Source organism: Aythya ferina (genome assembly GCF_964211825.1).
Source record: "Aythya ferina genome assembly, chromosome: 1".
Classification (NCBI taxonomy): Eukaryota; Metazoa; Chordata; class Aves; order Anseriformes; family Anatidae; genus Aythya; species Aythya ferina.
In genome coordinates, this window is record NC_140296.1 from 152213843 (window position 1) to 152233966 (window position 20124).

Consider the following 20124-nt stretch of genomic DNA (forward strand, 5'->3'; position numbering starts at 1 on the left):
TGTATCTGACATGCTATTTGGAGATTTCAAAGCTGGCTTTAAATATGCATGTTTGGATACTCAAAGTCATCATGGAGTGCCACTTGTTGGTGTTCCTAGCCAAGGTTCTGTCTAAATTAGTTTGTTCAGCACTCAGAGACTTCAGGTATTGATCAGTTCCAGAAGCTGAGCTATCTCCTTGAAAGCTATCTCAGTTATTTCTGCAGCTTTCAATGTATCACCCATCAGAAAGCGTTTGCCCCTGGCTGTGCTCTGTCATTTGGCATAGCAGAAAGGAAGATGAAGGGGGATTGCACATGTATGTGTTCATTTGTCATCAATGGGCTGTCACTCATTTGAGGCTATTATACAATTCAATCTGCTATGTATTATTTAAGTGCTTATAAGCATTTTAATTTGTAAAAAATGTGCAAAATGACCTTACAGCTCTTCACTGCAGAAGGCAAAAACATCATGGTTTGTGGCAGGATGTAGTGGTGCAAGACCTGACAGTCTGTTTGTTTCCCTTCTGATCTAGTCTCTTCATTAGCCTCTCATGGGTAGCAAAGGGCATTTGCTTCAAGCTTTACCATAATTCTGCAGTCTGTCTGCCCAGACATTAGAAAGAGACCCGTGAATCTGATGCTGATTCAGCCCACGTTATGTGGTGTATATATTAGCTAACTGTGCCCTGAACTGCCTGCTTTCAGTATGCCAAACAGTATCAGTAGATTTTTGTTCATCTCCGTGTTTTCTGGATTAGGATTTGCCACAGTTTCAGAAGACAGCACTTATTATGTACCTGGAGACATGTTTGTCATCAGTGCTGGAAGCAGCAACAGAACAGGGTGTTCCTGCAGGGCCGTGCTGTTCAGCTGCAGTTGAGTAGTGTGTGCTCAGGCAGGAGCCTCTTGGTACTGATGCACAAGGAAAAAACCTACAGGGAGATTTCTACAAGCTGCCATTTGGCCATTCTCCATAGCTGAAAGACTTGAGCGTGTGCCTGGCAATATCTGAATTCCGAATGGTTAATTATTGCTGGTGGAAAATAATCACTTGATTACTGCCAGTTATATTTTAACATCCTTCACTGCTTTTATGAAGTCAGCATATTGTTACCTAACCCCCAACCAATGAAGGGTGGAGTAACAATCCTAATTCTGCCTCCAAACACTTCATATCACTGAGAAAAGCATCAGTCTTTTAAAACTATGAAAGCTTGGGACCAGGGGGGAAGGTTCAGGGCATTGCTGCTCCCAGACACGTACTTTATGGTTGCTGCACCAAACTGGTACACTTCATGGAGCTGGAAGGCAGGATCCTGCAATAGGGACCATTATATACAGTGAGAAAAACACATCAGGAATCCCGTTATGTGCTTATATGGCCTCCTCTCACCACCATGACTTTCTACCCTCAGCAAGGGTGTGTGCTCCACACCCCAGGCAGGCCCATCTTACCAGTGACCAACAGAGTGATTTTTCTTTTCTTGCATTCAGATTTATCTTGCATTGCTCTCCCCAAAGATACCCTAATTGAGCAGGGAACAGCGCACCAGCAACAAATCTGTTGTTGACAACAGCAATGAGCTGGTGCTCTATACGGAGGTTTATTAGATGGCGGAGGAAGAAGATCCCCTGCTGAATGCACTCCAATTCCTATCCTTCATCTTCTAAAGCTTGCCTTTTTTCTTCCCATACTTCTCCTCCAACGCTTTCTGCAAGTTGAGATTTAGGGCATTTTTCTGATGCCATTTCCCTGTAAAGAAGTTCATAGAAAATCATCAGCCTCACTTCTAAAACTATTATCCCTCAGGGATTTTTCTAGCTGTAGAGCTCCTCTCCTGTGAAAACGCCAAGTTGTAGCACCTCCTCCTCCCCCCGCTTTGTCCAGATTCATCCGTTATCCTTGGCAGAAGCAGCATCTTTCTCAGGAATTCAGCAATATACTTTTCCCAGCAGATGCCATACCTAGCTCATCAGTCCTCCTTCCATGCCAATTTTTGGGATCCCTGATCGCCTTCTGAATTACATCGGGGGTGTAGGAATCTTTCATCAAGCTCCTGGTCTCCAGTGGGCCACCTGAAAGGAAGAGGGAATGAGAAAATGCATGCAGAAAACACCCTACTGCAGTCCTGGAACTGAAGTAGGGAGCACCACCAGCAATTTCAAGGGCACAGGAAAAGTCATGCGTTGACCGCAATACCTTTGATCAGGTGTGTGGCTAGGTGCTGAATAATAGCTTCATCATCACCCAGGAGGGAGCTCGTTTGCCAATTTATCTGCTTTTCATCCCCAAGCATGAGACATACGTAAAGGGTACAGCAAGGGTATCACCTTTATTTGTATCCCAGAGCCCTTCCTTTATTCATGTGCTCACTTGATGCCCCCTTGAATCTCCTCATCCATGTGAGTAACCTCCTACTCAACAGTACGGCTCCACAAGAAGCACCATCTTACCACTCCAGGCCTTCTTGAGCTCCTTCTCTGCCATGATACTTACAATTAGCTCCCAGCTGGGACTTTTCTGTTTATTCCCTCTTGACTTCTAGCCATTCTGGGGGGGGCTTTATTTTCATCTCTCATCCTTTTCTCCTCACCTTCCTTTTTATTGTACCTTCTCCTTGATAATAATGATTTTGAGCTCCCTGGGTTAAGATGTCCCTCTTTTCTGTGTGACAAAGACCAGGACAATGCAATCTTCAATGCCTGATAGAGGTTTGGGAAGAAATTTGAGAGGCCCGCATCTCTAAATGGCTTAACGAGAAATAATGCTCTACTAATGTTCTCTAACGAGAAATAATGCTCTACTCTGCGCTGGTGCGGCCTCACCTCGAGTACTGTGTGCAGTTCTGGGCACCACAGTATAAAAAGGACATGAAACTGTTGGAAAGTGTCCAGAGGAGGGCTACGAAGATGGTGAAAGGCCTGGAGGGGAAGACGTACGAGGAACGGCTGAGGTCACTGGGCCTGTTCAGCCTGGAGAAGAGGAGGCTGAGGGGAGACCTCATCGCAGTCTACAACTTCCTTGTAAGGGGTTGTCAAGAGGCAGGAGACCTTTTCTCCATTAACACTAGTGACAGGACCCGCGGGAACGGGGTTAAGCTGAGGCAGGGGAAATTTAGGCTGGACGTCAGGAGGGGGTTCTTCACAGAGAGGGTGGTTGCACACTGGAACAGGCTCCCCAGGGAAGTGGTCACTGCACCGAGCCTGTCTGAATTTAAGAAGAGATTGGACTGTGAACTTAGGCACATGGTCTGAACTTTTGGGTAGACCTGTGCGGTGTCGAGAGTTGGACTTGATGATCCTTAAGGGTCCCTTCCAACTCAGGATATTCTATGATTCTATGATTCTATGATTCTAATGCCAGTATTGGTCCTGGGGGTAATTTGGGACTGGCTATGACAGGGGACACTGAATTCCAAATGGTGTCTATTTAGACAGCTCTGCACATGGAGGATAGGGGTCACGATACACCTTTGCTTTTCATGTTTCAGAAAAAATAGTGAAAGAAGAGAAGAGAAAGGGATAGCACGTGTAGGAAGGGAGGCTCTGGCTTTCATCTCCTCGAACACCACAGCCTGGGAGCGACTGTGGATGGAGGAGTAAGAAGAGAAGTGAGGGTAACCCACAGTCAGACCTCTATCCAAACTAAGGTGGCTGCTGTGTGCCCAGGCACAGCGCAGATAGAACCAGCTTGAAGGTCAGGTACAGGCACGTGCATCCCCTCACCTTGGAAGATGTTTGACCTCAGGTTAAAACCCAGCTCATTGTAATCAGCAAATGTCGAAGACTCCAGGGGGTTTTTTAGCATCTCGGTGCGGTCGCTGAGTCTTTTCTGTCCTATGATTAGCGCTGCCTTGCACAGAGCTCGCCGTTCCTGAAAACATGAACAAGAAGGAACCACTCTCATTCAGTGCTCTCCAAGTGCAGCAAACTGCTGGTATTTCCATCCCTGCACAGACCTTTGAGCTACGACTAACCCCTGGGGACTGGGACTGTCCTTGAGTCTCCCCCAGGAGGTCCTGTAGTCATTACTATTGTGTAGAACAACTGGGACTGGTAAAAAAGGGTGCAAATCAGAAAGGGACGATGGTGTCGTGCCCTGGATTAGGTCCAGGTTGCACATTTTGCCTCGCTGAGCTAGACTCTGCCTAGCTACAGGAACCTTACAAAAGGAAGGGGGATGGAAAATCAAACTGAAAAGAGATGGGAAAGGCTGTCTGTGGAATGTGTCACTGCCTCGTACTGTGAAGCCCAAATCCATCCCTCTACGTGCCTTCTAGAAACCGCTAATATCCCACCCATTCAGCCCCCCGCTACACCATGAAAATATCCTTCAATCTGCCACAAAGGAGACATGAAACAGCTTCCTCCAATACCTCTTCACTGCTGGCAAGTTCATCTGCACTGGAAAATTTATATTTGCTGTTTTCATGGATCAAGCTGTTTCTCTTCTGCAGAAGCAGCTTCCACTCTGCTTTCATATCTGGCCCTAGTGATGATAAGGACCCTTTGGCACTTAATCTGCTGGAGGTCTCCCTGGCTTTTTCACAGCTAGCTTTGGTGGTCTTCTGGGGAGATCCAGGCATTTGGTGCTGGCTTGCTACTGGTTCTTTGGCACTTGAAATAGGTTTGGTGTCCTCCGACTCCCTCTGCCTGGGTGTTGCACACAGGCAGTTAGTGCTGTTCCTCCTTGCTGGCTCATGCCCTGCTTTGGGGTCTTTGGTGGCAGAGCCATCTTCTCTTTCCTCTTCAAGTTTTCTTGAATGATGGCACTGAGCGGGGGGAGTTTTGGCATGGAGATTCTGTTTGCTCTGTCTTTTCATCTGAATACACTTTGCAGAAAGGGATGCCCGGCATTTAATAGATGTGGAGGTCTTTGCTGTTCCCTGAGCTGCTGGGCTCTTGCAGGTCTTCCAAGAGGCTCTGCTGGAGCTCCTTTGGGATGTTCTCTGTCTGCTGGGACATAAGCCTGCTGGAAGATGCTCCTTTTTTTCTTCCTCAGGTTTCACTTAAAGACAAAAAGAACAGCTCAATGATTTCGATACTGTCTGGATGATTGATAGGTGGTACCTTCAATGGAGCTGGAAACAACCTGATAGGTCACTGTGTTGTTGGCAGACAACAAAAGAAGAATTAAAGTCTCAAAGTGGGAAAGAAAGCAGTAAAGAACAACAACCCTGTAGCTTTATGCCAAGCTTCCTGTAGGACCAGATGAAAGTTCCTAAGCAGTCTTACATGCCTCTGCCACATGAACAGGCACAGAAATGTGCAAGTAAAAATTTTGTGGTCAAACATGCACACAAAGGTCTGTGTTTTCCTATGTGTGGGTGGCCCCTCCAACCCCTGAGCACCGTCACACTCATGAAGATGCACTTAGAGCCTCTGTGGCTCGCTGCTATTTGCTGGTGAGTTTACAGAATTGGTGGTGGCTCCCTGCAGTTGTGCAGCGAGGTGGTGAGACAGGTGCTCCAGTGGGGGGAAAACACACCCGAGGGGATTTTAACCCATCGGCTCTCTCAGGAAGGAGGGAGGGAACCACCCACTGCATCACAAGCTGTACTGCAAAGCAAGCTCTGAAGGAGGGACAGCTTCTCTGCCATCCTGCTTACCTGATGTATTGCTGGCCAGCACAGGGTCACTTTCTGCCACATCAGGTGTAGGGGATGGTGGGACCTCTAGCACCCCCTTGGAAGAGAAACAAATGCTGTGTCAGGCCCAGAGAAGCAAATGAAGGGGACAGTGGCCTTGCTCACCTGCTCATCTTTCTATTGACATAGACTTTTCTCAAGCAAATAAACCTCCCCAGATCGTGACAGAGCTTTCCATGCTTGACTGGATGGTCGGTCCTACAACTCATGATCTTCTGAGATTAAAAAAGCACGGAAATCCTGCAGGATTTCACACTAACTGCTCACATGGGGCAGCCCGACTAGGACATGGCCAGCCAGCGCCTCTGGACAATACTGAGATGCAAGAGTTTTCACAGGCAGTGGTGCAGACAGAAGCCAAAATGGAAGAAAAAAAAGAAAAAAAAAAAAAAAAAAAGAAACCAACAACACCACAGTGAAAACATCGTAATTTATTCTGAAGCATCCAGAGATGTCAGATCTGTCATGTACTGTGCAATTACAATAGCTCCTTCCCTCGGTGTGTTAAAGGAAGGCCAGAAAACACCCGTGCAAAGATAGCTCTGCAGAAGGAGATGGGCTGAGGAAGGGGTTTCTTCCCTCATTCTGGCCCAGACTCTTCCATGGTTTACTTTGCTATTCCGGCTGATGAGGTGATCTGATACACAGCCTCTGAAACCTGCCTCCTCCACTAGGAGGGAGCTCATGCCTTTCCTGCACAGGGAAGGACTGTGTAACCCTCAGCTGGGCACGCTGCTGGTCTGTTCCTCATCCTCAAGCGGCCCTGCAGGCTGAGCCCAAGTGAAACCTGTGACAGGTTCCAGCTGAAGCCACGACACGTGCTGGTGAATGTGTTACTTGTGAGCCCGCTGGCACCAGCAGCAACGCAAATGTGATCTGGATCAGATAGAGAAATACGTCTACATTTGTCACATTAGCTCAGCCTATGATTTATGTGCTTAGGTTCTGCTCTGAAGGCTGGTTATTGAATACAGACATCAGCCGAGGGGGCAGGGAGCCTACAGCTTCAAAGTTAGCTCGTGAGAACCAACAGGGCTGATTTAAGCCAGCAGCTTGTTTTACACCATCTTTCCAGTCCGCTGTTGGACTCCTCCCTTCCCATCTCAATGCCCATCTCTCATTGTAGCAGAATTTCTGCGTACAGAGGCAAAGTGCTCATTTCCCAAATCCCATTCAATGACAACCTTCATTTCCCCAATTCACGCTGGACAAAATGACGCTGAAGTCCTGCCACTGTCCCTACTTTCTAGGTTGTAATTGGATTTGATGTTATTGCTAGTGCTTATTGCTCATTTCACTTTTCAGCCAGCCAAAGTTCCACCCTGAGATGCCTGAATCTTAATACAAAGAAGGACTCAAAGATCTTTGTACCATCCTCCTGGGTAACAAACGCTGTAGAACAATGCCTACTTACTCCTTTGTTAAGCCAATTCTGTAAGGGACAACACATGACATACCAGAAATGACATTATCTTGATCAAACAGCTAAAAACGATTAAACTTGATACCTCTTTCTGAAAAACAGCACCAACAAAGTGTTTCTACAGCCCTAGCACTCTTGACTTTCCTGACAACCAGCCATGGAGGAGAGATGGGTATACGGATTAGTATGACCAGATGCGATCAGTAATGGTCTCATATGCCTTCCACATCTGATCGGACCTCCAAAATATATGAATATTTTAATGACTTTCCAGATCTGAGAAGCCCCTTTGGGTTAAAATGAAATGAATTGGGTTAAAATGAAATTTTCTCTTTTTTTTCTTTCATATAGAAAAGATCCAGGATTTAGCGTGGGGCAAAGCCTCTTCCATAACCACCTCTCTCACCTGCTCCATGGCCCCTGACGCGATGCCACAGTGATTCTTACAAGCAGACAGGTCCTGCTGAAGTCCAGGTACGGAGGTGGTGTGAAGGCTGAACGGCAGGGACAGTTGCTAGGGAACATCCCTCCCTCTATGAGCTGTAGTCACCATGGGAACCAGAAGAAACATGGCAGAGATCAGGGTCATCCTTCATCAAAAAAAGGAAAAAAAAAAAAAATGAAACAGGAAAGAGAGTAAAAGGCCCACATCTCATGAAGTGCCTGTGCCCGTAAGTCCTCATCACATGTGTATGAGTTCTCGGACACTTCCATAACACAATGATAATCAACAAGATTGTATTTCAGCAGAATGGGATCTTCTAGCATCTGCAAATGTTTCACATTCTCTCATTGACCCCCCATCAGAGGTGCACCCATTTTCCATAACAGAAAATGGAGACGGCTGGCTGGCAGAGGGTCTCATGCTGAACCAAAGCCTGGCCCTCCTGTGTTCAGCACCCAGTGCTGTGTTTTAGCTCCAGACTTCTCATCTGTTGCACCGTACCATGGACCTGAGCTCTCACCAAGGGAAGCGTGCAACTCTCCCTCATCCTGCAAAACTGTTTTCCCCACCCAGTACAAAGAGGTCACAGGAAGCCGAGAATAATTAGAGGTGTTCATAAACACATCATCTTTGAAGTAAATTTTATTTCATTGTGAGAAAGTGTAAGAAGTGATAAAAATTATTCTTAGAAAAATTGGCAAAATACAAATCGGCATGATTTTTCTTTATTTCCACTTTCCCCCCTCGCCTGGGCTGGAGATTGCTGCTGGGTCTCGCTGCCCAAGAAACAAGGCTCCCTCTAGGCCTTGTTGCGCTTCATCTCAGAGACCTTGTACTCAGGTGGGGCACGGTGGAACCACTCCGACCAAGAACCATCATAAATGGACACGTCAGGCTTGCCGCACAGGTAGGCAGCCAAGGCAATGTGACACGCCGTGACGCCTTTACGGCACGTGATCGTCAGCGGCTTTGAGAGATCCACTTTCTTCTCACGGAACATCTGTTGAATCTCCTCGACACTCTTCTCGTGGCCAGTTTCTGTTAGGAATGATTGGAAGGGTATGTTCACAGCACCGGGGATGTGACCAGATTCCAGCCCTGCAAGAGGGAACAAGAAAAGAAAGTTTTAGCAGGGAGACGTTAATTAAGGTGATAAAAGATACCCACAAAAAGAGACACTGCAGAGACATCGCCGCAGACACTCCCAGTCTCTCCAGGATACTCATTTGTTTCAGGATACGACAATGATGCAAAGCAACAGGGGGCTAAAAAGAGGAGGACAACGATTATTCAACTTTGCTAAAGTCAAAACTTCCAGGATTTTTAGCAAGCTATTACCGCCCCGAAAGCAATAGGAGGTAGGAGTCTGAAGGCTTTGGCAGCCCTGGATGTGACAAGAATCAAAGAGCCACCACAGGACGGATCCTAGCAAAGGCATTAAGGGGATCTGTCTGAAGAGAAATATAGCAGTGTGTTTCTGACCTTACCCACCTATGCCAGCAGTGTGTAGTGACAGCTTTCATAAGCAAGAGCTGTGGCTTGTAGGTGAAATTTGTGAAAGTAGCTTTCTGTTCACAGCTCATTCCTGTGCCACATTAAAATCACGCTTCGGGAAAGTACAGCGATCTTAACGTCATGCGCATTACTGCTGAGGCAGCCACACCAGGGCAATAGGGTCAGGGAAGTGAGAATTTAGATTCTGTAACACTTCTTATCCACTCCAGGGATAAACTCAGCATGGGTCCTGTTTTTCTACCGGTACAGCTGACCACTTCAGCTAAGTTGAAAGTTACATCTCACGAACAAGGTCTCTAGAGAGAAGCAGATATAAAGATACGATGAATGAGACTTTCATCACATCCTTGAAATTCAATCTCTGTCACTACAGGCTTAATTGAAATCCATTACACTCAACTGGAGTTTTTCCACTGACTTTGAGAGGCTTTAGATCGAGCCCCATCGGAGCAGGAAATATTAAATATTACATTGAAAATGCATTTCAGGGAACGGCTCTTTGCTAGGTTTGAATTTCTAACAAGTCAGCCCTGGGAAAGTTACAGAAATGGTAATGTTTCATTTATAGCTTTCCAATTCCCTCAGTCATCAAGGTAGCTGATCCCAAGAGATGGGGAAAGATCAGGGCAGGGAGCCTTTGTCAGGGCCAAATGATTAAAGTAACACTTGGTCAGAGATTGGCATCGTCGTGATGATACTGCAATGTCATCGCTCATGCCGAGTGATGTCATGACGTGATGAGACATGCCACGAGGGGAAAACAGGATGTCAGAGGGGTGCCAAGGAGGGGATTTTTGCTCAACTGGGCAAAAGTGACATGCAAAGCTGCCCCTAGTCTGCTTCACAAAATCCCTCTCTGTCTGAGATGGATTATCTTTGTCTCTTAATTCATCCTGAGTGGAGGGGGACACTGGGGAAGTCTGCTGAGGTCAAGAAGTCCTGGGGGCTGAACAAGAGGAGCCAGCTCTTGCTCGAAGAACTTGCCAGGTCGCTGATTCAATTCTTAGCTGTTCCAGGCCCCATGGTCATGATTGTCCACAATACACAGCTTTGTATCCCTCCATGTTCTACACTTACCACCCTTAAATGAATCTTTAGTTAGGAGAACAGCCTCGGAAAAGAACAGTCTCATTTGAGTATTTTGGCTTTCATCTAGAGCAAGATTTCCTTGCTCCAGACATTCTGAAGTTTGTCAGAGAGACCAGGGCTCAAGACAGTGAATTCTGTAGAAACAGCATTTACTCATGTATGTGGGTGTTGAGCGGAAAGAACTAGCTGACACTGCACAACCACAGCTCCTTGGACTGCCTACGAAGTGCTCTGGAGTGGCTGAGGAAGTTTTATCAGCACTAGAAGGCAAGGCTGGACAGAGCAGGATCTGAAGAAGAGAAGATACATCCACTTGAGCCTCAGATGACACAAAGCCATACTCCACACCAGAATCATGCGGTCACCCTTGTAACTCAAGGAAGGGACCCTAGGATCACAGAGCTTGACTCCCAGCTACTACAAGAATCGCTTTATAGGTTCCCTTGTCTACTAGATAACAGTGTCATTTCCTAGCATCTCGACTGATAAACAGGAGGTTAATAACTGCTGTTGTCAAGTTCTTGCCATCTTGCCATCTGAGGTTCTTGCCATCCTCTTCTGTTGCTTCTGAGTGTGGGTCAAAGTTCAAATGGATTAAATCTACTTTGTGGCTGCTTCCAATAGCTGGAAGGAAGTAAACAGACACAACATCCAGGCATGAATGTTCCCTTTCTTCTTATCTGGCAAATCAATTCTGTTGTCAAAGAAACAGAGTCCTTAGTTGCAGCGCAAGTTTATCAAGGTATTTAATTCAATATCGCCCTCAATTCAAATACTTTTTCTTGAGAAGTCTTTGGAAAGCCTTCCAATCTATTGATGTTATGCTAATAGATCAAAAGCCACATGGGTTATGTTGTACCTCCTATCCTAAATTAAAAACACAAGCTTTGCTAGTGTCTCGGTCCTATAAAATCATGCTCTGATGTGATCTACTTCGTAAATGTCTTGCTTCATGGAGTTGCAATGTCACGACTGATTTTTGACACGTATTTGGGATAGAGATCTTCTGCCTCACAGATCTGAGCACATGGATAGCTTTTGGTTACACTCCCTGTTTAGAAACGATCATTTCCTCCTCTTTCCCCTTCCTGTTGCTACCCCTCACTCTGTAAGACTTTATCCTCAGGAAAAAACAAAAAGCCAGCAGCACTGACTCGCTGCAATTCGGAGGCTGCACACGATCTTTCATCCAGAACCCCTGCTAACTGCATAGCGACCTTATTCACTCCTGCTCTCCTTGTTCGCTTTTTACACTTTGCTCCAGCAGTTTTTGTTATTTGTTTTAATTTCCTTTGCCAAGTCTCACTCAGCTGGGCTTCTGGCAATCCTCCCTCACACTCTGTAACCTGTAATATGTTATCTTCTTCACTGTTTAATCCCCTTTCCCACATCTGTTAGGTTCTCTGCTTAAACATCTCTTTTTTTTTTTTTTTTCATTGGCTATTTGTCTAGCTAAGACTACAGTTTCTTTTCTCCAGCCTTTCCCTTTGTGACAAAAGCTCCAAATGGAATTTCTTAAGGGCAAAAAGATAAAAGATGTGCCTTGTTCACATTTAACTCCCTGTGGTCTTGGAGTTTGCTGACTGCAAATAGCTGTTCTCTCCCAAATCCTCCTCTGTTGCCTTTTTTCCCTCTCTCTTTCATTAAAACTGTATGTCTTCAAGCAGACCATTAAAGATCTCATCTGACCTACTGCGAACTCATTGGAAGAACACTTTAAGCTCCGTCCAGGCCTGACAGATCTTCATTTTCAGATCAATAAGCCTTTGCCACCAATGTCAAAATACTGCGTGTGTATGTGGCCAGAAGAGTCAACTCTAAGAACTGGCACGACCTCCAGCCTGGCATCTTCTGTTTGTCAACCTTGTCACAAAGATGGACAGCTCTGACTGTAAGCTCCTGAGGGATGAAACAGACTTTGAAAGTCACACTCTCTATGTTGTGCCTTGAGAATTACTTCACGGACAACATACAGACAGTCTGCTCCAAGCTGCAGACTCCACTTAGAGGAAGGAGCAGCGACATTTCATTCTCCCTCCCGCTGCTACTGATCATTCAAGCTGAGCAAAAGCTTTTTGTGTGGAGCTGGTCAAAATAAGAGCTCAGAAGATGGGAGTAAGGGAGACAGGGACTACCCAAGGTCTGAGAATGAGAAATAAAAATGGCTGGATGTTCATTAAGCAGTTTAGGGTTTACTTTCTTTTTTAGAGAACAGATTTTGTTGTCTGGCAAGTTTCTCTTCTTTTTATATACTTCTGTTCAGTCACAATTCCTGTTCCTCATTTCTTTTTGTGAAAAATAGAGAGAATCAGCACTGGTAACCACCTTGCAATTATTTTAATCGTCTGTCCCTGGATGGCCTCTGTTCAGGCTGGTTCCCTGGATCTGCACCCAGCAGCACCTGTGTGAATATGCTGGTTTGGCTGCTGCTGAAAACAGCTCATGAGCCAAGCTAGTTCTGAGCTGCCAGCTCCTCCAGGGACACAGCACTCTGGAGGGATAACTTTACCCACTCTGTGCACAGGTCAGGGATGCACACCAAGAACTACCATCAGAGCTTCTTTTTCATCCAAAGCCATACCTGTATTTAAGACCTCTGAGACCCAGCGTGAAGACACCACATCTACCTTTCTCCACCCTGTCAATGTGTGTAGATATCTACCAGCAACTGAAAATGAAGTATGTATCGTGACTTGTATTAAACATTACAAGATCTAAGTCACCACCAAGGTGACTGCTGCATAAAAATAAAGCAGGGGCAGCTAATTCCTACCATAAGGAGCTGAAAAACTAAGCAGACAAAAGCATCAGCTGAAATTAGCCTCTTCTGGTGATGGAGTTCATGGAACTGGAGAGATTAATGGACTTAATTAAGAAGTCAAGAGCTGAGGCAATAATTAAACTGAAATCACCTGAGAACACATTAAGTTCCTTAACCTCAAGACCATTCTTCTTTTCTAAATTGCAGGCTATGTTTCTCCTCCCTGATGGAATGACCCCTGTAATTAATCAGCATTGATTTCAAATTGTTCTTTTAGGTGTAAGCACTGCCTTTTACCCACCACTGGCTGTAGCACAGCTATTGGCTGGCCTGGCTCAGAAAGCTGTCGAGCTCTTGCAGAACGAGCAGCTGCAGCTGGAGTGCTTACCCTGCTGGATCTGCTGTGGGAAGCAAAACTGGACCACCACAAATAAACTGTTCCATGCTGACTCATTTCAAAGGAGAAATCTGTTTTCAAGATGATGTCAGGGGCTGCGGTATTTGTCACCCGGTGACAACTCCACTTTGGAAAAGAGAACGTGAAATCCATCAGCTCTATCAGCAAGGAGGGCTTTATTCACGTCTTAAGATTAAAATTCCACCTTCACTTTGATGGGCTGCAATAGGGGAAGAAACAGAATGAGTGATAAGCCTAACTCCGCTCTCTCCCTGCAACAATATCTGCTATCACTCCCATCCACTCCCACCTTCTGCAGCATCAAGCACAGGTCAAGTGTTTAGGGTGCACCACAGACACATAGGCAAACCACGTGCACAAAGCCATTACAGCCAAACAGTCCTGAGGTTTGTCAGGGGGAATTTATTTCAGGATTGATTTCTCAGAGCTTGAGGCGCAGTGTCCCACTTGATGGCTGTGAAGCAGCACGCACATAATGAAATGTTCAGGGCAGAGTAACAGCGCACCTGCAACACAGAGGCACAGCACAGCCCCAGGACCACAGAAACCTGCTGCACACCCACTCTGATGGAGCGGATCATAACTCAAGACAAGCCTGTTACTGAGTTTTTCATATTGTTTTTAAATGTCCAGATTTTTAAAGCCATTTCTGATACTGATTTGGAGGGGAAGACATTCTGCAATATACCAAGGCTTAAATTACACACTATGGGCCTCCTTTAGCAACCAACTTGAATTTCATTTGAATCACATTCCCGTACCAGCTGTCCCCACTGCATGTGTATTTCTCCCACCTCTGTTGCTTGCATATCCAGCACGGGACTGAGGTAACTAAATCAATTTTTATTCCTTTTACTCTCAAGAAGAGACAGGGTGACAGCACAAACGTTTGGGAAAGGTTTGGGGCTTTCCTTATTTAAGCCTGTTAGATTTACGGCAGAGAGCAAATGACCTTTGATCAGGACCAGCAAGTTCTCTGTTTGTTGGGAACCAGAGCAAAAAGGTAAATGTTTCTTGGGTTACGGCACTATGCAAAACAACCTCGGCTTTTGCTGGTGTGTTCACTTCTGTGAGAGGTGCCTGTACTAATACTGCTTGTATGTGCCTGTTACTATTAGACTGGGCCCTAAAGAACCCCCTGGAAGCTCTCATCTCCCATGTTTGCATTGTTTGATTAAATTCTGCAGGATGTGGGATAGAGGATCCTGGAGCCAGACTGCAGACCTCCAGGTGTTCCTGCTCCTTTGTCTGCTATTTTCTCCTGCAGCTTTACAACGAATTACACGAAAAGCATCCCATGAGGGTGCTGGGATCCGACTGCTCAGCTGCATATGCCTTAAGGTAAATCCATGAGTTAGGCTGATGCATGCCCACTGGCTGCGAGGTGTTATTATGCTCGGACTATCAACACTCATCCTACTCCAGCGCAGGGGTCGGGTGCTGTTCCCCCTTCTTTACCTTGGTCCAGCTCAGTCCCCCGAAACCGGCCCTCGGGGCGGGAATCCACCACCTGGAACCGCTTGGACCCCACATTCTCCATCATCTCCTCGAAGGTCTTCAGCAGGCTCTTGTCCAGCTTGGCCTTAAAGACCGCCGGCGTGGGCTGGCTGACCTCCGCCGTCACGGGGTGGCCCTCCTTCACCCAGTTCTTGAAGCCACCATTGAGCACCGACACCTGGCGGTGCCCGAAGACCCGAAACATCCACCAGGCGCGGGGGGCGTAGAAAGTGCCCAGCTTGTCCCCGTCATACACCACGACGTGGGTGTCGTTGCCGATCCCCAGCTGCCCCACGTAGTCGGCGAAGCCAGCCTCGCTGGGCAGCATGAAGTCGTACGGGGACGACTTGTCCCGGCACTCCTCGATGTCGAAGAAAGACGCCCCGGGGATGTGGCTCTCCCTGAACTCCTGCCGGGCATTTCGCTCCTGCGGAGGGTACCAGGAGGCGTCGAGCACCCGCAAGCCGGCCCCGACCCGCCCGGCTTTCACGGCCTCGGCCAGCCATTTGGAGGACACCAGCGCCTTGCCCAGCACCTGCGCCGCCATCTCGGAAACCAGAGAGACCCGAGGCGGTGGCGGAGCCGGGACACGGCCAATCAGCCCGTACGGGCGGGGCAGGCCGGTGCCAGCCCCTCAGGCTGCCGAGCTGGGCGGAGGGGAAGGGGCTGAGATCCCCAAATCCCCCCTTGATAGCGAGGGGAAGCCGAAGGACAGCCGAAAATGGGCTGGCCCCCCCCCCCCCCCGATACCCTGTACACACACACAAAATGGCGGCCCCGCGCCGCAGCAAGGGGGATCCGGGGTGGCGAGGGGCGGCGCGGGGGCGGGCGGCACCGCCCGGGACCGGCCCGCTGGGAGGGCCCCGGAGGCGGTGTAGGGCCCGGCTGGAAGGGACCGAGGCTTGGTGCTGCTCGGCACTGAGGTACGGGGCCCCCTGGCTTTCCCCTCCCTTCCCCTGCATGGGGTGGGGGGTGTCTGGGGCGTGCGGTGGTGGCCGGGTGCGGCCTCGGCTGGAGGTGGGCTGGAGGGGGGTGTGGGAGCGGCACGGTGCTCAAATCCTCATTTTTTGGGGTCCCAAGGCTGTCCTGCTGTCCTCGAGTTGCTGTCAGTGCTGGGTGTGGAAGGGCTGGTGGGCTGTGGTGGCTGGGTGTAGGGTGGAGCTCTGCCATAGCTGCCCCTCTCTGTGCAGGGTTTAGGCTGAGCTCCATGAAATCCCTATTCTCAGGGCTGTAGCACTGCAAACCCCTCACTCGAGGCTTTAAGTTCTCATTTCAGTGTGGGTACAGTGCTCTGATTCCAAAACACATCTTTGTCTGGTCACTTATTGTGAGGCTGGTCTCTAATTCCTGACTTTCTTCCCTTTTGCAGACAGGTGGATTGAAGCAAACCCCGGAGATCAGGTAATCTTGGCCAGGATTCAGGAGCGATGTCGCAACAGCTCCTCTACCGTGCTCTAGTGTCTGCCAAATGGCTTTCAGAAGCCATCAAGTCCCAGCAAGCTGGACAGGCCTTGAAAGTCGTGGACGCATCTTGGTATTTGCCGAAGATGAAGCGTGACCCAAAGCAGGAATTTGAGGAACGCCACATCCCCGGTGCTGTTTTCTTCGATATTGACCAGTGCAGCGATCGTACTTCACCTTACGATCATATGCTGCCTAAAGCCAGTGACTTTGCTGAGTATGTGGGGAAGCTGGGTGTAGGGAATGATTCCCATGTTGTGGTATACGATGGCAGCGACCAAGGCCTCTTCTCAGCACCTCGAGTTTGGTGGATGTTCAGGATCTTTGGACATGAAGCAGTTTCCCTACTAGATGGTGGCCTGAAGAACTGGCTGCGAGAGGGACTTCCGCTGAGCTCTGGGAAAAACCCAGTAGCTCACTCTGAGTTCCACGCCACCTTGGACAAGGGCATGGTGAAAACCTATGAGGACATCTTAGATAACCTGGATTCCCACCGCTTCCAAGTAGTGGATGCGCGTGCTGCAGGACGGTTCCAGGGTATAGAGCCAGAGCCCCGAGATGGTAATGTGCCTGCTGAGATATTGGGGTAGTTACAAGGGCTTACATGTAACCTGTCTGTAAGTTTGACTCCTGTGGAAGTAGTGATGGGATATATTGTTGCCCTTTATGGGATGGAACTTAATACAATATATCCACCTGTTCTCCTCTCCCACTGACTGCCTAGTGCTTGTTTGAAAACTCAGGGGTGGGAAAACTGTGTATTTTTTTCTTATGAAGGGCTGGGGTGAGGTAAGTAGCTTTCATACACCTCAAAGATGTGTATTAATCTCTCCATGTACTGGCTTCTCTTCCATCAGAAGAACCCGTGGAAATGCTTCAATGAGCAACTCTGCAGAGTGGGTTGCTCTGGTGGAGGGAGCTGGGAGGAAGAATAGAACTTAATAACAGGATTTTCTGTGCATGTAATAGCCTGAAGGCTACAGCCATCCTTCCTGAGTAATCAGTAATCTAGTAAAGCAAGCTTTAACAGAAATAAATGCATATGTTTTAACAAAATACGCTAAACAGTAAATACCCCTCCTAGAGAAACAGATAACGGGTTTTGTGATGGATTCGTCCTGGACAGTAGAGGTTAATTCCTATCTGTACTGCTTTTCTTTCAGGAATTGAGCCTGGTCATATCCCTGGCTCCGTGAACATTCCCTTCACCAGTTTCCTCACAGAGTCTGGCTTAGAGAAGACCCCTGAGCAGATCAAAAGTCTGTTCCAAGAGAAGAAAGTGGACCTCTCAAAGCCTCTGGTAGCTACGTGTGGCTCTGGGGTCACTGCCTGCCACGTGGCTCTGGGGGCATACCTCTGTGGCAAACCAGACGTCGCCGTGTATGATGGGGCCTGGGTGGAATGGTACATGCGGGCAGATCCTGAAAATATTGTTTCTGATGGAAAGGGGAAGACTATGTAATGAGCTGCTTCATCTTCCAGTCGTACAGATAATTTGCCTTGAAACAGAGTTTGGAAAAGATGGGTTTAATGTTCCTGGGCAAGTATCATGAGGTGAAGGTGCTGGGTAACAAGTATGGGCACATGGTGCTTCAGCACCTTCTCCTTCCTCAACCCCTGCTGCTTAGGAGCATAAAGACGACCTGGGCAGCCTGCTCTAGGTGACCATGCATGAGCAGGTGGGTTGGAACAGATGACCTCCAGAGTTCCCTTCCAACTTCAACTGTTCTGTGATTCTGTGACCATTTTACAGTGTCAGATGGAAGGGAGAGTGCTGGTGGCACTGTGGAGATGTTAACTGAGTCAAGCCAGGCTTATGACTCAGGACATTCCACCATGTTTAGTCACAGGATGGTCATACTTGTATAACTGTGCCTCATGGTCTTACTCTGCCTCTATCCTAGAAGCCAGCCATGCACACTAGGGCTATTTTGGGTGCAAAACCCAAGGAAAAAATATAGCACTTAATGAAGGAGATATGGCTTTGAGGTTGGCACTTTGTGGGTTTAGAGATTTAGTTTGCATTTCTTCTTGCACTTGGACTCTTAACTGCAATGTGTGCCTAGCCAATTTTGTACCCCCATGGCACCAAATCCCCCCTTAAAACAAAAACAAAAAGATTCTGGAAGTAAAAAGAATTAAATAAACGTTTGTTTCAAGGTCTTTCTGCTGAATGGAGATTATGTGAATGTTGCTTGGGCGAGTCCTTTCCAGGAAATCGATTTTTATGGGATCAATTTGTCTAGATGATTCAAATGAGAAGTCTTCTTTCATGAGCAGAACTACTTCTCTTACCTTCAACGAGCTCTTCAGCTGACGAAAGACAATGGCATGCCTCTCTCTTGGGACTTTTCACTGTGTTCCTACTTTTAGTCCTTGCCTGTTTGCTTATTGGTTTAAAACTCCGTGTTAGGCAGTGTCAGCTCTGTTCTTCAAAGAGCGGATGTCAGTTCACATGGTGAAAATTGGACTGCATGGGTGTTCCCATTCTGTCCTTGAGACTTACCCTTTAACCTTAAAATAAAAGCAGGGGAACTGAGACATAAAGAGGAGTAGCCCAAAATGGCAAGATTTTTTTCCCTGAGACCATCATCCTCTATTTCAGAGCTGAAATCTCCCTAGGTATCCCTGCCGATGTTCAACTGTTTGTTTTCTCCAGGATTTTCTCCTTTGGAAAAAAAAGAATGCCTGCACCTATTTTGGCTCACTGGTAACTTAGAAAGTTAATGAGACAGCTTTTGCTCTTGGGCATGCAGCAACACGTACCTGTGGACATCAGGGGGTGATGCAGTCATCCTTTCTAGGGGATGCTTACTATCAGAGATTCGTAGGTTCCCCTATAAGGGCTGGATCTTATCCCATTGGAGAGGGTTTATTCCCTGCATCTGTGATTCTGGCATACAGAAGTGCACAGGGGTCTGAACTGAGTGACCCTTTAGTAGACAGTGCAGGACACAGATCTGGGTAAAATAACAACGCTTTATCTTTGCCAGCTTCCATTTAGCTCTTTGGGATTAAACTTCCCCAAAGCTCTTCTTTTCACAGGTGGTATCACACCCTGCAAATTGTGGAGGCTTTCCGTCCTGGATCAGCTTCTGATGTAATTGGCTGTTTAATTGATTTTATTCTTCCGGCTAGGGAAAGATTTTCTAGTCCCGTGCTTTATGACTTTTCCCCACCCATCTAATCGCTGTGTTGTAAAGACTGGTAGCAACATCTTGCTTTATTCCAAGTGGGATGATTTTTTAACAAGCCTTTCCTGCAGTAGAAAGGGAGAAACTAGTCGACGTTTCACGTAGGACATCTGATTGAGGTCTGTGACTGAAGGCACTTAAAAAATGCTTCTTTAGCTGAAGTTTGGTGGTGTGAAAATAAAAGGATAAGCCCAGGTGGGGATCAGCAGCTGGTTCTAAACCCTCTGTGGAGGGGACTCCCAATGTGAGCAACCAGGGCCTTGCTTTTTAAGACACTTTAAAGATATTTGTACAGACAGTGTTGGCTGGTGTGGGATCCTATAACAGGATCTGACCTGTGACATCTTTTCAGTTCAGGATTTCTCGCTTCTCCCACCATCACGCAAGCTGAGAGGCTTATGTGTGGTAGGTCGCTGAGGCTTAACACCCTGGGTGTGGTGGGGAGGTGAGGCAGATTTTGTCAATATTTACAAATGGACAAATAGGAATGCTGCGCCTGCCCTGTTTCTCCAGGAAGATTGAGCTATTAGTGAAAATGGACACATTCTTTCAGACTTCATTCATCATTTCCAGTGGATGCAGGAGGGCTGGCGTGGGCTTTCATCCTCCCAGAGAATCTGGCACACTGCAGTGCTGCCTAAGCACTGCTTCTTTTTAGGACAGAGCAGTCCTTGGGGTTAGTAGGAATC

General features: G+C 47.4%; 3 protein-coding genes across 5 annotated transcripts; 1 reads left to right on the forward strand and 2 right to left on the reverse strand.

The window, feature by feature from the left end:
* On the reverse strand, positions 1-7470 carry CIMIP4 (ciliary microtubule inner protein 4; the record flags this gene model as incomplete). Its single annotated transcript, XM_084503302.1, has 6 exons — positions 1-1737; positions 1950-2060; positions 3711-3858; positions 4361-4473; positions 5594-5669; positions 7462-7470. 6 exons carry the CDS (start codon positions 7468-7470, stop codon positions 1652-1654), a joined length of 543 nt encoding a protein of 180 aa, XP_084359428.1. The 3' UTR covers positions 1-1651.
* A 654-nt stretch (positions 7471-8124) lies between these two features.
* TST (thiosulfate sulfurtransferase) lies at positions 8125-15585 on the reverse strand. Its single transcript, XM_084512794.1, has 2 exons — positions 14742-15585; positions 8125-8598 (listed from the first exon to the last, which is right to left on the reverse strand). The coding sequence occupies exons 1-2, from the start codon at positions 15325-15327 to the stop codon at positions 8300-8302; spliced, it is 885 nt and encodes a 294-aa protein (XP_084368920.1). The 5' UTR covers positions 15328-15585; the 3' UTR covers positions 8125-8299.
* MPST (mercaptopyruvate sulfurtransferase) lies at positions 14224-18404 on the forward strand. 3 transcript variants are annotated; one of them, XM_084512773.1, is made up of 4 exons: positions 14224-14286; positions 14471-14624; positions 16150-16802; positions 17405-18404. In XM_084512773.1, exons 3-4 carry the CDS (start codon positions 16208-16210, stop codon positions 17701-17703), a joined length of 894 nt encoding a protein of 297 aa, XP_084368899.1. In that variant the 5' UTR covers positions 14224-14286; positions 14471-14624; positions 16150-16207; the 3' UTR covers positions 17704-18404. The 3 variants fall into 3 exon arrangements, with proteins under 3 accessions (XP_084368899.1, XP_084368897.1, XP_084368898.1); XM_084512771.1 differs by lacking the exons at positions 14224-14286; positions 14471-14624 and adding an exon at positions 15597-15703; XM_084512772.1 differs by lacking the exons at positions 14224-14286; positions 14471-14624 and adding an exon at positions 15697-15797.
* The last annotated feature ends 1720 nt before the right edge of the window (positions 18405-20124 follow it).

What these genes read in the sequence shown, in the direction of transcription:
- TST (XM_084512794.1), bottom strand. Translation starts at nt 15,327, where the DNA reads ATGGCGGCGCAGGTGCTGGGCAAGGCGCTGGTGTCCTCCAAATGGCTG. An exon ending in GGGGACTGAGCTGGACCAAG is followed by an intron (nt 8,599 to 14,741) that starts GTAAAGAAGGGG and finishes TCCCTCTTGCAG; the next exon opens with GGCTGGAATCTGGTCACATC.
- MPST (XM_084512773.1), top strand. Translation starts at nt 16,208, where the DNA reads ATGTCGCAACAGCTCCTCTACCGTGCTCTAGTGTCTGCCAAATGGCTT. An exon ending in AGAGCCAGAGCCCCGAGATG is followed by an intron (nt 16,803 to 17,404) that starts GTAATGTGCCTG and finishes CTTTTCTTTCAG; the next exon opens with GAATTGAGCCTGGTCATATC.